This window comes from Geotrypetes seraphini, chromosome 5 (assembly GCF_902459505.1).
Source record: "Geotrypetes seraphini chromosome 5, aGeoSer1.1, whole genome shotgun sequence".
NCBI lineage: Eukaryota > Metazoa > Chordata > Amphibia > Gymnophiona > Dermophiidae > Geotrypetes > Geotrypetes seraphini.
This window is the reverse complement of record NC_047088.1, coordinates 150,059,664-150,075,139: the sequence shown is the minus strand read 5'-3', so window position 1 is coordinate 150,075,139 and position 15,476 is coordinate 150,059,664. Positions and strand designations below refer to the sequence as shown.

Below are 15,476 nucleotides of genomic sequence, written 5' to 3'. Positions count from 1 at the left end.
ATTAGTGAATATATTTTATTTTGATTTTCATATATCTGAAATCCTGAAGAGATCCTGATAAGGCTACAGATGGTATTTGACCTCTGACCTTGAGCAACTTTTTTCTACTTCGTAGAATCTTGATGGGAGGGGTATCTGCTCTTTCCATCTTTTCTTTGTTCAGTCTTAGTGAGACAAAGATCTCAGTATAGAAAGGACACCGATATTTACAGGAAAGGATATAAAAGCTGAGGAGCTTTGTAAGTATATTACAATATTTGTCTATGTATTTCTTCTTTTTATAAAATATGTAAGCTTAATGTGAGAATGTAACTTTTTAGATATAAGAATGTAATTTTAGGACATGCCTATATGAAGCTAGCCTTATATGGAAATAATGTGGACCAATTATATTGCAGATGGATTGTAATGAAGGAATGTCGTCATTTAGGATATATATGGACGTGTAACTGGTAAAACGTTGGAATTTTTTATGAGCAAGGCCAGCTTTTGGCTTCTGGAATAATTCTCATGATGCAAATGATAATCAATTGATTTGATAATCAAAGGAATTGAGTACTCTTATGATCTAATATTGATAACTAATAAAAAATAAGATTTTGGATTTTATTAAAATATTTTACATCATTATTTTTTGTCATTTCATTTTACAACCCTAGAATAGCTATAAGTACGCTTGTGTGCAATTATCCTGATCACATGGTTTAATTTAAAAAAAATCCTATTCCAGGTTTTACTGTTTCATTTGGTTTACTAAGGAATACTTTTTTGTCTTGCTTCTGATTTGCTTTTTACTTTTAACTGCATCAGCTGTAACTGAGTAAAAGAAGCAAAAATTGGTGAAATTATTACTTTGCTAAAAGTAAATGTAAAAAATATTTCCTATACTTCTTTACAAGTAAAAGTAACAAAAGTGTTACTTAAGTACAGTAACCTGGTATTATTCAGAAGAGAGAGAAGAAATGTCTGGTCCCAGCTCACGGCCCACAACTATAAGTACCGTAAATAGTGATCCTTGCCTTACAGCTGGATATAATAAGAGGACCATCCTTAGTTTGTGTGTGAAACATTAAGGTCAGTAAATAAGCTGTAGGTAATGTTCTTTTATTGGACTAACTTAATACATATATTTGCGGGAGGGTTTGGGGGATCACGGCAGGAGGGACTGGGCATTGCTCCTGCCAGGGGAGAGTTTGGGAGTATCGGCAGGAGAGATTGGGCATCTCTCCTGCTGGCAATCATTTTGGGGAGGGTCGCAGCGGCTTTGGGCAGGAGGGACTAGGCATTCCTCCTGCTGCAATCATTATGGGGCGGGGATCTGGAACTTATACCTGTTTTGACTTGGTCTAAGTCAAAACGTGTAAGTTCTGTCCAGGCAAAATGTTAAACTTTTCGATTATGGCTGTCAGACGATTAAGGCCCCGATTCACTAACCTGCCAGATCGTGTGTGATCCGTGGCAGGCCAACTGATCCACAACAGGTCCTTATTCAAATGAGGGCAATCGGAGGAACACCCCCATCGACCACACGGATCACTGGAGAGTGATCCTGATGCATGCACAGACCATCTTCTTTGCCTGTAGATGGTCTGTGCATGCGCTGGCCCTCCGTGCCCGGCAGAGATGGAAACGCGGCTAAGAGCAGGAGAGTTGGGGCACAGAACAGAGCGGCCGAAAGCAGGAGAGTTGGGGCAGAGAGCAGGGGTTTTTGCACCAGCGACAGGTCCTCAGCAGTCGCTTGTTTTTTGATCGGGCAGCCCAGTCGGAGTTCCTGAAATTGTTTTGTGAATCGCTTCCTTCCTACTTTGCATACCGTTCCCACTCATTTGCATGCACAGATTGGATCGGGCACGAATTGGATCGGGAGTAAGGTTAATGAATCGGGTCGGGGTCGCAAAGTGTTTCCAAACTGGCCTGGACACGATCGGTGTCCTTAGTGAATCTAGCCTTAAGTCTAGGTTGGCCCTCCTTCTGTCCTACCAACTTCTCCAAAAATGCCCCTTTTTGCTCTGGGGTTTTAAATATATCTAAAACCCTGTTTGATCATCAGTACTTGCACGACCTGTCTTTTTGATCGTCCAAATGCCGATTTAGGCAGGTTTTTAGACTTAAAAAAAAAAAAAAAATTATTATGTACCTCATAGTGAATACACAGGAGGTCCTGGAAACAGAGTTCAGAGAGAACAAGTGTGCTAGGAACACAGGGAATAAGATAACTAGAAAGGTAAAATCACCAGATCACAAAAGCAAGATAAATTATTTTATTTTTAGTTTCATATGTCAATTTTGAGAATTTACACTGCTGTTTCTCTATTGCACTGTACCAGAAGAAATGGGAGGGGGCGTTTTATGCAGTCAATCGTGCAATTACAAATTTTAATTGATGTACAGCCCTAATAATATAGTTTGAACATACGAGTATGGTCGTAAAGAGAACTTACAGATGCAGACTTTAAGACTTATTCATCCACTTCACCACTACCAAAGTTTAATAATAGTTTTGCAGAGTGGATGCAATTATCCTGAGAAGCCGTTTCCTACAGACAACCCTCGAGACCTTTTCTTGTAGTGCTTTCAATTGCCAATTTAACGGTGGCAAGGCTGGGAGCTGTACTTTGTGAGTTGGGTATAATGGTTACAGAAAGTCACTTTAACTTGCCGCTCCCCACATACCAAGCTTGAAGTCCCGATGCGTCCCTGAAATTTTCTGTCTAGAGACACCGCCACCCACCGGTTGCATAATTCGGCGACACATTCCATGCCCCAAATACCAAAATACGTAGTTTCAGCCCTGCACAGTTAACTATTCTTCCAAGCAACGCCTCTTCTTCCACAAGCAAACAAAATAAAAGCTTTAGAACACAACAGCCAACGAAAAAAAAAAAAATGGAGCTCATAAACTAACGCCCGAAATATGAAGTGAGAAGCAGAGGAAACACACGCCTTCAGTCCTATAAATAACCCAATGCTTGTCCGGCCTTTCCTCCTCCAGCTCATCATTTCATATGCCAAATAAATACCATTGTCCCATTTTAAGCAGCTCTTTAAAAAAAAACCTAAAATAACACAACCTCCCCTCTCGAAACCACTCCCTACTAAGGAGATCTCGGTTCCGCCCACAGTTCCCCCAGAGTCCACCGCCACGTCCCGAGTCCCGAACCGGTTCGGCAGGCGGCGCATGGCGTTGACGTCGCGCGCTCACGTCACGCATCCCAGGCCCGCGGCGGTGGCCGAGGTCGTCCGAGAGTGAGAGAGAAGCAGGGCTGGAATGTGGGTGGGGAGTTGTGGAGGGGGGAGGAGCGAGGCCCTGGCTGTTCCTCACGCCCCAAGCTGCCTCTGTAAAGCTCGTAGCCCTGGTTTGGAAAGCGGCGGTAAGCCCGGAGGGCCGGGGACCCCTTGGCGGTTGGGGGTTCGGCGTGGACAGGAAGGGGTGACGCCGGCACCTGGAGGCAGAGATTGGTGTTGGTAGGTCGTGCTGGTAGTCGCTGTCACTTGTCCCGGGACTGAGCTATAGACAGTGTTTTCTGCGCAGAAGGGGATGGGCAGCCTACTGTGCGCCACTTATTGGCAGGAGGAAGTGTTGTGGGTTTATCTATCACCTGTTTCCTGGTGGGAGTCACTTTCCTCTTTTTTTTTTTTTTGTATCTCTCAGGTGAATGAGGGCACGAATCTCCCGTTTCGTTACCAGGCTGGTTATGTGAGAGCACGATTGGACTTCATGGAGTGAAACGTTCTGTTTAAATGAGAAGTAAACTTTTCTCTTGGGCTAAGTGAGCGGCAGCAATTGAGGAGGATTTAGGGTGACCTGATAAAACTTAGTCTTCTGTTGACATAAGGAAGCTTGGGCAGAAGAAATCTCTAAATGCCGGATTATACTATTCTTTTCATTGCGAGGTGGAAATGAACATTTTATGGGTCATAATGTTCTCTTTTATGCCACCCCAAGACTAGTGATGAAGATCTTAAGGTCTTGAAATACGTATGGGAAAGAGGAGAGGTGGTGAAGGAATGGCATCGAAGGAGAGACTGTACGAGCTCTGGATGCTTTATTGCAATAAGGTAAATAATGCTTTGAGTTACAAGAGACTTTTAAATCAAAGTTTGTTTTAAACAATTTCATAATAAGCAGTCTCATACTTGTATATTTTATTGTTAGTGAGCAATGAAGAAGAAAAATATGTTCCTGCTATATTGGCATGACTTTGAATGAGCTTTGAATGATGTTGTGAGGTTCTTTGGGGTTTACTTTCATATTCTGGAGTTGGTACTGGCTAGATATGTTATTTAATCTGATTGTGTTAAACTTTAATAAGTATTTAGGGTTTGTGTCTTTATGGTTTTATTTTATTTGCCTACCCTTTTTTCTTTCAGGAACAGTACAAGCATTGTTATAGATATCTTTATCTTACAGGGTTGATTCACTGGCTTTTCTCTCTTTTGCTTCCTGCAGTTTGGAAATAAAGAAGAGAATTTTGTTAGTCACATTGCTGGTTTAGATAAGAACCTTTGAGGTTAATTGTTTTGGCAAGATAAGGGGTGTGCAGATAGTACAAAGTTGTGTTTTTACCGTTCCCATCAGACATCTTAAATCAGTGGTCTCAAACTCAAACCCTTTGCGGGGCCACATTTTGGATTTGTAGGTACTTGGAGGGCCGCAGAAAAAATAGTTAATGTCTTATTAAAGAAATGACAATTTTGCATGAGGTAAAACTCTTTATAGTTTATAAAACTTTCCTTTAACAGTTAAAAGGAAAGATATATAAACTATAAAGAGTTTTACCTCATGCAAAATTGTCATGTCTTTAATAAGACATTAACTATTTTTTCTGTGGCTCTCCAAGTACTCTATTTTTTTCTGCAGCACTCACATTTAAAGTTCAATATCTTTTCTTTCTCAAAACTGGCACATTTCAATCACTAAATTGAAAATAAAATCATTTTTCTACCTTTGTTTGGTAATTTCATCAGTCTCTGGTTGCACTTTATTCTTCTGACTGTGCATCCAATACTTCTTCCCTTCTTTCAGCCTCCTGTATGCTTCCTCTCCTCCAGACGTCATTCCCTCCCCCAACTTTTTTTTTCTTTCTCTATGTCTGTCTTTCTCTGATTCCATGCCCCATTTTTTGCTTTGTTTCTGGTTCCCTGTCCCCCCTCCTTCTTTCTTTCTTCCTTCCTTCCTCCGTGCCCCATTTTTTGCTTTGTTTCTGGTTCCCTGTCCCCCCTCCTTCTTTCTTTCTTCCTTCCTTCCTGCCCTCCCCCATGCCACCGCCGCCACGGAATAGGCTGCTGCCGCTGCCGCTATCGGGAACAGGCCGAGATCTCCCTGCTTCTCTTTTGCATGGGGCCATGTGACATCAGAGAGGCTTCCGATGCAGGAGTGGATAGCGCAAGGAGCTGCCAACCCGCGACTTTGAACGAATGAACCGGCTGCTGCTCCAAAAGGAAGAGAATGATCGCCTCTAGACCGCGGGCCGCAAATAAAACCTGGAGAGCCACATGCGGCCTGTGTGCCGCGTGTTTGAGACCGCTGTCTTAAATGGATTAAAACGTGCAGAATTTAGCATGTGGACTGTAGAAATTCAAGATCTGTATAGGATTTAGGAGGAAAATGGATGATGTACAGACAATCTCTAAAGAAAAATGATTTGGTGCAATGCTGATGACCTTATAAAAACATGTAAGATACTGGCATAAGATTTACTGATCCACCTGGATTGTATGTTGTAATAGACTTGTCTTGTGTGGGGGTTGTAGCTGCTGTGTGCTTTGCTAGTACCACTAATCCTTACTGATCAGTGGTCTTCTTGACAACCTGTTTTCCACTCTTTTCTCTTTATTTCTCTCTCTGTCTCTTCCCTCTGCTCTCCCAGTTCCCCTATTCCAGCATCTCTCTCTTTTCCTCCTTCTGTGACTTCAGCCTCTCTCACTCTTCCCCACTGCCCTATCTAATCTCTCTCTCTCTCTTGTCTCCAGGTCATCTCCTTCCCTGCCTACTCTGTAGTAAGGTATCTTTTTTTCCCTCCCCCCTCCCTTGCTCTCTTTCTTTATCATCCTCTCCAACACACATACACACTGTCGGCAGTGCAGCCTTCACAACTCACTGCTCTTGCTGGTGTTTGGGCTTTCCTCTCTGCCGGGTCCCACCTACTTACTATTTCCATGACAGAAGGACCCCGGGAGAGAGAAAGGCCCGATGCCAGCAAGAGCAGCATGTTGTGAAGGCTGCCACTGGGAGAAGGTCCCCGACCATGACAGCGCTAGACCTCGGAACACCCTCTTATGGGCCTACACTGAATCGGTGAGTCTGATTTTTTTCCGAGAATGAATTGATTCAAATCAATTTAGCTGAATTGGATTGGTGAATCGATTCGAATCGGGTAACTCTAGTGGCCACACCTCAAATATGTGTGCAGTTCTGGTTGCTGTATTTCCAAAAAGATATATGGGTGATGGGATGACTTCCCTATGAGGAAAGGCTAAAATGGCTAGGGCTCTTCAGCTTGGAGAAGAGATGGCTCAAGGGTGATATGAAAAAGGTCTATAAAATACTGAATGGAGTGGAGTGGGTAGATGTGAGTCGCTTGTTTACACTTTCCAAAAATATTAGGACTAGGAGCATGTAATGAAGCTTCTAAGTGGATTTAAAACAAACAGGAGAAAATATTTCTTTACTCAGAGTGTAATTAAACTCTGGAATTTGTTGCCGGAGAATATGGTGAAAGCAGTTATCTTAGCAGGGTTTAAAAAAGTTTGGATAACTTCCTAAAACAGAAGTCCATAAGCCATTTATTAAGATGAATATGGGAAAATCCATTGCTTATTTTAAGCAGCATAAATGTTTTACTCTTGGGATCTTGCCAGGTATTTGTGACCTGGGTTGGCCACTGTTGGAAACAGGATACTGGACTTGATGGACCTGCAGTCTGTCCCAGTATGGCAGCTTTTATGTTCTTAGGAACTTCCTGAGCAATGAACCATACAGCCCTCTAGGAATTTGAGCCACACTGTTAAGAACTCCTGTACCAGTCTTGCAAGGCTTGGGACTTAATGCTGGAATTCTTACTCAGTGTGGCTCTTACTGTATAGTGCAGAGTACAGGATGCTCCTGTTCTGGTAGAACTGCCAAAAGGGGAAGGGCTATTTGCTTGCTGAGGAAAGATTTAGCTGGTTATATGAGGGAGTAGGGTCTGGAGGTTGGCTAAATGGGGCAGGGGGGATAGCTGGGATGGAAAAATGGCTGGCTTTATGCGGGGAGGTAGAGGCTTGGAGGTAATTGACCATCTTCCTAGATGGTGAGGGCTGGCTGAAGTGGATGACTGACTGGGAGAGAAGAGAGTCCAAGTGATGAAGGCAGTGTGTTTACTTCACTTACGCTACAGGCAGTCCGAAGAGTAAGAGCAGTGCTGCCATAATGAGAATGGTGAGCAGACATTGGATCTCGCGGTGGGGGGGACGGACTCCAGATAGGTGTGTGAGCCACCATAGGCTCGCAGGTCTTGTATTGAAGACCACTGGCAATTTATGAGCAGCCCCATTTTAGACATGTCATAAAAATAAGAATTGAAACATGCAGGTCATGCATCTCAAGTTTTACTAGTATTTTAGAACATGAATCTGCCTGTTTTAAAAAGAAATAACAATGGATGTTTGTGCACTGGGTGCATTTAGCATAAACATCGGTTTTTAGGAAAATAGATTTACATAATATTGAGAGGTTCAAAGCCAGTACATACCCCGTTATAGAAACATGTTGTAGAATAGCAACATAACAGGCTTTGCAACTATAAGAAATCCAAGATTGCATCATAGTGGATAGACGCACAAACAGAGAAGCTCTGTGTTTTTGATCAATAAGCTGCTGAATTGAACCCCCTGCCTTTGGTGGAATGGGGAGGAGGAGAGGGAAGATGCAAGAGCCTCCTCCAGCATCAGATTCCACTCTGGGATGAAAGAGTCTTCATTTGATTGATATCGAGTCTCAGCAGGACCGACTACCTCCTCCCCTTCAGTTGAACCTGGAACTGAAGCTTCGGGCAGCAGTTTGGATGGGGCATTTTTGAGTCCTGTGGCTCCTCTGTAACCAGGAAGTGGCTTCACTGCGTTCCAGTGCCATGTAGTGGAATCGCCATTGAGGTTAACTCCAGCGAGCTCGGCCCCCGCAAACCATCTGATCCCATCCGCACAAGCCTCAGTTATGATTTTATATTGAATGTATTTTATTAAAGTATAAAAAGAAACAATATTCTGTACAATTGTCATTTTATAAATACAAATACAGTGGTACCTTGGTTTATGAGTGCACTGGTTTGCGAGTGTTTTGCAAGATGAGCAAAACACTCAGAAAACTTTTGTCTCATAAACTGAGCACTGCCTCGATAAACGAGCACTCAGCAATGGTGGCCCAGGGGTGAATACCTGCCTGCGGGTGCTGCAGCGATTCCAAAGTGATGCCTTCCTTCCATCGGGGTCCCCGTGTGGCTGCCTTCCCGCTTCAGCCGATGCCTCTGCCATCCGTCAGGGCCTCCCGGCCCCATCCAAGCCGGCCGCCATCCTGAAAGAGCATGCACCTCTCTTCTCCTCTCCTAAGTCAGCCACTGCCCCGACAACATGCTCACCATGTACAAGCACGCAGGACGTCGGTCCGGCAACGCGGTGCTCAGTCCAAAGCTTCCCTCTGACTCGAACAGGAAGCTGAGGGAAACTTTGGACTGAGCACTGCGTTGCCAATCTGAAGTGCTGTTGATGCCGAGGGGAGAGGGAGGCCCGTTGCGGATCATGAATTGTGTCGTGGGGGGGGGGGGCGATGCCGCTCATCGCCGTTTCTGCCCAAATGCTGCTGATGGCCCCAATCCGATCTTGCTGGCTCTGTGCGGACTGACAGGAATTTTCTGCGGACCGGCGGTTGAAGAACAGTGCTCTAGTGCAGCTTGATAAATGGGGGTGGGGTTGGATTTGGAATTTGGATACTTTTAAAAGAGAGCTGAAGACTACTCTTTTTAAACCAGCTTATGTTCTTATCCTTAACATAAAATTTGGACATTTTAAAGAAAGTTGAAGATGCTACTACTTTAAACAGGCTTTTGGACTGAAGTAAAATATTATACCCCCTTATTAGTAAGCTGTGATAGAAGTTTCTACTGCAGCACAGAACGCTAAATGCTTCGATGCTGCTCCGATGCTCATAGCATTCCTGTGAGCGTCGGAGCATTTAGTGCTCCGGGCTGTGGTATAACCCTCTATTGTGGCTTAGCAAAAGAGGCCCTATACAAGTATAATAATATTTGTTGATGTATTTTACCATACCATACTGATTCTTGTATCCCGCAAATGTCAACTAGGAATCATTGCGGCTTACATAATATTAAAAATGATACAGAGGTGTAGACCACATACACATAAATATGTTATAACAGCTCATTGCAGTGAAGAAAATAGATGCGTTTTCAGTGTCTTCCTGAATTGGAAGTATGTGGTAAGTTGTCATAAGTTGCTTGAGAGTTAGTTCCAGACTTTGGGTCCTGGAATTCAAAGGTGGTCTTGAAGAGAGCTTTTCTCCGGACCTGCGTGAGGAGGGGAGTGGTAGCTTCCAGCATTGAATTGTCCTCGAGTCATTGAAGACGAGGATAACAGAAGTGAGTCCAGTTGAGTTTTCTCTGTATATGACTTTATGGACCATACATGCAATTTTGAACTGAACCCTGTTTTTTGACTGTTAGTCAGTGCAATTCCTTAAGTAGTGGACTTGCCCTCGCATATTTAGTTTTGCGAAGGATAAGCCTTGCTGCTATGTTTTGGAGTACCTGCAGTTTCTTAAGGTCTTGCTCTGCGATGCGGCAGTAGAGGGAGTTACAGTAGTCCAAGTAGGGGAGGCAGACTGCTTGGGCCATTATCCTGAAGTTTTTCGGGCTTAGGGCTGATCTGATTGTTCTCAGCTGCCTTAACCTTCTTGACCAGTGAGTTGACTTGGTCTCTCATGGTCAGTTCTGAGTTGATATGATTTTTATTTGATTGTGAATGTTTTGATTGTTAGCTGCCAAGACCTTTAGTGACTGTGTGGTTTAGAAAGTGCTGTAAATAAACAAGTCCCCAAGTATTTATTTATCTTTCATAAGGATTATTTAAGTGCCAGATTATGCATGTATCAACCACAAATAGGGCTTGTAAAATGAGGGTCTAAATCTAGCAGGCAATGATGCATATTCTGTCCACTTTTCTCACCTTACCTTTCATACCAACCAATTGGCAGGGAGACCACACTATGCCTGATCTGCCTGACAGTACTATAGAATTTGAGTATTCTGGATCTTCTGCATCCTTTTGATTTGTTCACCAGAGGAGAACTGACCACCATTTAACTTGTGTGTCCCTTTCCTTGCCACTTCTTAAAGAATGAATTAATCAGCAGAAATTTAGGATTATTGCCTAATTTTATATAGGGAGAATACCTTGTAGGTTCAAGTTCAATTTACTTGATATACCATCAATATAAAACCAAGGTTAAAATCTGAATCCCTCCACCCATTCTTCAGTATGGCACCTCTTATGTTCTTATGGAATGGTCTAACAGGTTGATAAGAAAGTTAAAATTTACTCTTACCTGCAAATTTCCTTTCCTTGAACCCTGCTAGATCAGTACAAAACCTACCTGTGTAGGCTGAGAATAGTGCTTGCTTTACTGTTTGGTTTGTGATAGGGAAAGGATTCTAGGGCTAGAGGATTCCAGTCCAAAGGGGGCTGGGCCCTTAAGTTGTGGTACTGTATTCTAATATGCACTTCCATGAGAATAGTCTCTGATGCTGTCCCATCATGCCATTTATGATATAGGAAAAAAACAAAAAGTCTACCATATATCAAACAGAAAATTCAAAGAAATCGGCAACAATATGAGGAGAGGAGGACACCTTTGCTCACAAGTTGAGGAAAGAACATAAGAACATAAGCAATGCCTCCGCTGGGTCAGACCTGAGGTCCATCGTGCCCAGCAGTCCACTCATGCGGCGGCCCAACAGATCCAGAACCTGTGTAGTAATCCTCTATCTATACCCCTCTATCCCCTTTTCCAACAGGAAATTGTCCAATCTTTTCTTGAACCCCAGTACCGTACTCTGCCCTATTACGCCCTCTGGAAGCGCATTCCAGGTGTCCACCACACGATGGGTAAAGAAAAACTTCCTAGCATTTGTTTTGAATCTGTCCCCTTTCAACTTTTCCAAATGACCTCCTGTTCTTTTATTTTTCGAAAGTTTGAGGAATCTGTCCCTCTCCACTCTCTCTATGCCCTTCATGATCTTGTAAGCCTCTATCATATCCCCTCTAAGTCTCCTCTTCTCCAGGGAAAAGAGTCCCAGTTTCTCCAATCTCTCCGCGTATGAAAGGTTTTCCATACCTTTTATCAGACGTGTCGCTCTCCTCTGAACCCTCTCGAGTATCGCCATATCTTTCTTAAGGTACGGCAACCAATATTGGACGCAGTACTCCAGATGCGGACACACCATCGCCCAATAAAACGGCAGGATAACTTATTTTGTTCTGGTAGTAATACCCTTCTTGATTATACCTAGCATTCTATTCGCTCTCTTAGCGGCCACTGCGCACTATGCCGTCGGCTTCATTGTCATGTCCGCCATTACCCCCAAGTCCCTTTTTTGGGTACTCTCATTCAATAACATCCCTCCCATCGTATAGCTGTATCTCGGGTTTCTGTTTCCCACATGTAGTACTTTACATTTCTCAACGTTGAACTTCATCTGCCATCTCGTCGCCCATTCCCCTAGTTTGTTCAAGTCCCTTTGTAATTCTTCACAGTCCTCTTTAGTCCGAGCTCCACTAAATAGCTTGGTGTCGTCCGCAAATTTTATTATCTCGTACTTCGTCCCTGTTTCCAGATCATTTATAAATATATTAAAATAGCAGTGGTCCGAGCACCGAGCCCTGCGGAACACTATTCGTGACCCTTCTCCAGTCCGAGTAGTGGCCCTTCACTCCTACCCTCTGTTTCCTACCCGCCAACCAATTTCTGATCCATCTATGTATGTCTCCTTCCACCCCATGGTTCTTCAGTTTCCGAAGTAGGTGTTCATGGAGTAACTTGTCAAAGGTTTTTTGGAAGTCTAGGTATATGATGTCTATGGGGTCTCCTCTGTCCATCCTTTTGTTAATTCCTTCGAAGAAGTGCAATAAGTTCGTTAGGTATTATCTCCCTTTGCAGAATCCATGCTAGCTGGTTATCAGAAGTTTGTTTCTTTCACAATGTTCATCGATGTTATCTTTTATCAGTGCTTCCACCATTTTCCCCGGAACCGAGGTCAGACTCACTGATCTGTAGTTTCCCGGGTCACCTCTTGATCCTTTTTTAAAGATGGGCATAACGTTGGCTATCTTCCAATCCTCCAGGATCACTCCTGTTTTCAGGGATAGATTGCAAATTTGCAGTAGTTCCGCTATTTCCTCCTTTAGTTCCTTCAGAACCCTTGGATGGATTCCGTCTGGACCCGGGGATTTGTCAGTTTTTAATTTTTCTAGCTGCCTGCATACGTCTTCAAGGCTTACTTCCATGGATGTTAATTTTTCTGCTTGATCTCCATTGAAGATTTGCTCAGGTTCCGGTATGTTGGTTGTGTCTTCATTTGTAAATACAGATGAAAAGAACATGTTAAGTCTTTCTGCCACTTCTTTCTCCTCCTTCACCACTCCCTTCTTGTCTCCGTCGTCCAGCGGTCCCACCTCCTCCCTAGCTGGCTGCTTCCCTTTAACATATCTAAAGAACGGTTTGAAATTTTGTGCTTTCCTGGCTAGCCTCTCTTCATACTCTCTTTTGGCTTTTCAAACCACACGGTGACATTCTTTTTGATACTTCCTGTGCTCTTTCCAATTCTCCTCAGTTTTGTCCTTTTTCCATTTCCTGAATGAATTTTTCTTATTGCCTATCGCTTCCTTCACTATTTTAGTTATCCACGCCGGGTCTTTTGTTCGACTCTTTTTGCACCCCTTTCTGAATCTGGGGATATACAGATTTTGCGCCTCGCTCACCATGTCCTTGAAAAAAAGACCAGACATGTTCTACCGTCTGCCATTTCTTGGAAGTATTCCTAAGTTTCTTCCTTACCATTTCCCTCATTGCTTCATAGTTTCCTTTCTTGAAGTTGAAAGTTGTCGCTATGGTTCTCTTTCCTTTCGGTATTCCTACTTCAACCTTGAACTTCATCATATTATGATCGCTGTTTCCCAAAGGTCCCACTACTTTCACTTCCTTTGCAGGTCCCCTTAACCCATTTAGGATTAGATCCAGAGTGGCATTTCCTCTCGTCGGTTCTCTAACAAGCTGCTCCATGAAGCAATCTTGTGTAGCCTCCAGGAATTCTGTCTCCCTAGCGCATTTTGAGCTTCCAAGACTCCAGTCTATCCTGGGATAGTTGAAGTCTCCCATAATAATGGTGTTACCAGTTTTGCATTCTCGCTTCATCTTGGCTTCCATTTCTTCATCGATATCTCCGGTTTGCCCGGGTGGACGATAGTGTAGGCCTATCTTTATTTCAGGCCCTTTCCTTCCCGGTATTTTAACCCATAGCGATTCCAGCTTGTTGGTTATCTCTGCTGTGTCCACTCTTGTCGATTGTATGCTTTCTTTTATGTATAGGGCTATTCCATCTCCTTTCTGTCCTGACGATAGAGCTTGTACCCCGGCAGTGCTGTATTCCATTTGTTTTCTTCATTCCACCATGTTTCAGAGACTCCAATGATGTCTATGTCCTCTGCATTGGCCACGGCTTCTAATTCTCCCATTTTGTTTCTTAGGCTCCTTGCATTAGTATATATGCAATTTAGATCCTGGTATTTTCTTGTCTTCATTACCTTTCCCTGTGCTTCGGTCTTTAGTTTCTTCTCTTGTGCTACAATCCTTCTAACCTCCTCTTCTGGGTTAGTCAACTCCTGTAATTTGCCCGTTGTTTCTTCCCAGCCATTTTCCCCCTTAGTATCTTCATGGGATACCTTCTTCTGAATTGTCGACGTTTGCTCGACTGTCGGCTTTTCCCTTCTTCTTAGTTTAAAGCCTGTTCTATTCCTCTCCTGACGTTGTTCCCGCCGCGCTCTGGTGCAGTCCATCTCTCCTGAGAGCTTGCTCTTGCCCCCAGAACGTTATCCAGTTCCCCACTAATTGGAACCCCTCTTCCTTACACCATCTCCTCATCCATGCATTTATTGATTGTAGTTCCTCCTGCCTTTTCACATCAGCCCTCGGTACTGGTAGGATCTCTGAGAACACTATCTTCTGAGTCCTCATCTTCAACTTCCTTCCCAGAATCTTGAACTGTTCTATCAGCATGCTTCTTCTATAGTCTCTCCTGCTGACATTTGTCCCAATGTGGATCATTACTGTAGTCTCTTTTATGGGGGAGTTCGGCTTCAGGGTGCTGCTGACGTTGGAGGGTTAGGCGGAGTTATCTCTCGCCTCTGCCCCTCTCTGTGCCATGCCTGCCTTTCTGTCCTCTCCCCTCCGCTCTCTCTCTGCCTACCACGTGCTCACCTGCTTCAGCCCAGCCGCCTCCCGACTCTCCTGGCTGCCTCCGAAGCTAGCTGCAGTGGTCTCCGTGCCGTTGGCCCTCTCTGTGCCTTGCCTGCCTTTCTGTCCTCTCCCCTCCACTCTCTCTCTGCCTACCACGTGCTCATCTGCTTCAGCCCAGCCGTCTGTGTAGTGCTGTCGTGCTGGGCAATCGGGTTGTTGTTAATCTGTTTGTTTCAATCAAGCTGTGCTGTCATTCTGTTCATTCTTTTTATGGAGTTCCATGCTGCTGTTCTTTTATGTGGTTGCTCTTTGTCACTGCTATATATTGCTGCTGTATACAAGTATATTACTTGAAAATGATGTTCATGTATAATAGTGGTTCAGGTGATTTAAATCTGCTTTATCAGTAGTATGTTTGTGAGTTCCAGGGCTGCACCACTTCATATACTGGTGATAATATCACCGAAACATTGGCATTCTCTGCTTCCATTTGCTGGTTGGGGACTTAACTCATTGATCTGGACTGGTCTAGCAGGACTCTAGCAGGACTCAAGGAAAGGACCTGCTTGCAATATTTTCTGTTCAGTGTTTTAGATACCTACTTTAAAAGGCAGGCAGTCAGCGGTAGTACATGTGAGAGTTTGTTTAACTTAAAATTCCTCCTTCTCTATTCAGTGCTTGTGTTCGCCCTGGCAGATCCTGTTAAATTCTGCCAGTAAAACTCTTCTGCCTGGGACAGGCTACCCAGTAGTTTAACAGCATTCTGTTTGGATTTTTCATTGGCATCTGTAGCAATAGAATATGCATTTACTAAGTATTCTGCCAAGTGCTATATATGAGTAGTGATTTTTGGCTACTTTTATTTAATCAAGTTATGGCTCGGTATAAGTCTGTCTGTCTGTCACCAGGAATGGGATCCCTAGGATAGTAGACTTGGGGGTGGGTCAGTAGAGTGGGCAGACCTGATGGGCTA

General features: G+C 43.7%; 1 protein-coding gene across 3 annotated transcripts in view; it reads left to right on the top strand.

Annotated features, from left to right (window-relative positions):
• Positions 1 to 3,291: 3,291 nt before the first annotated feature.
• NBEAL1 (neurobeachin like 1) overlaps positions 3,292 to 15,476 on the top strand; it is a 400,332-nt gene continuing 388,147 nt past the window's right edge. For 2 of the 3 annotated variants that reach the window (XM_033945972.1, XM_033945970.1), the window contains exons 1-2: positions 3,297 to 3,465; positions 3,653 to 4,059. In XM_033945972.1, the coding sequence (XP_033801863.1) occupies positions 3,982 to 4,059 (78 nt within the window). In that variant the 5' untranslated portion in view covers positions 3,297 to 3,465; positions 3,653 to 3,981. Of the gene's footprint in view, positions 3,466 to 3,652; positions 4,060 to 15,476 lie in introns of all 3 variants that reach the window. The other variant, XM_033945971.1, reaches the window with a different exon arrangement.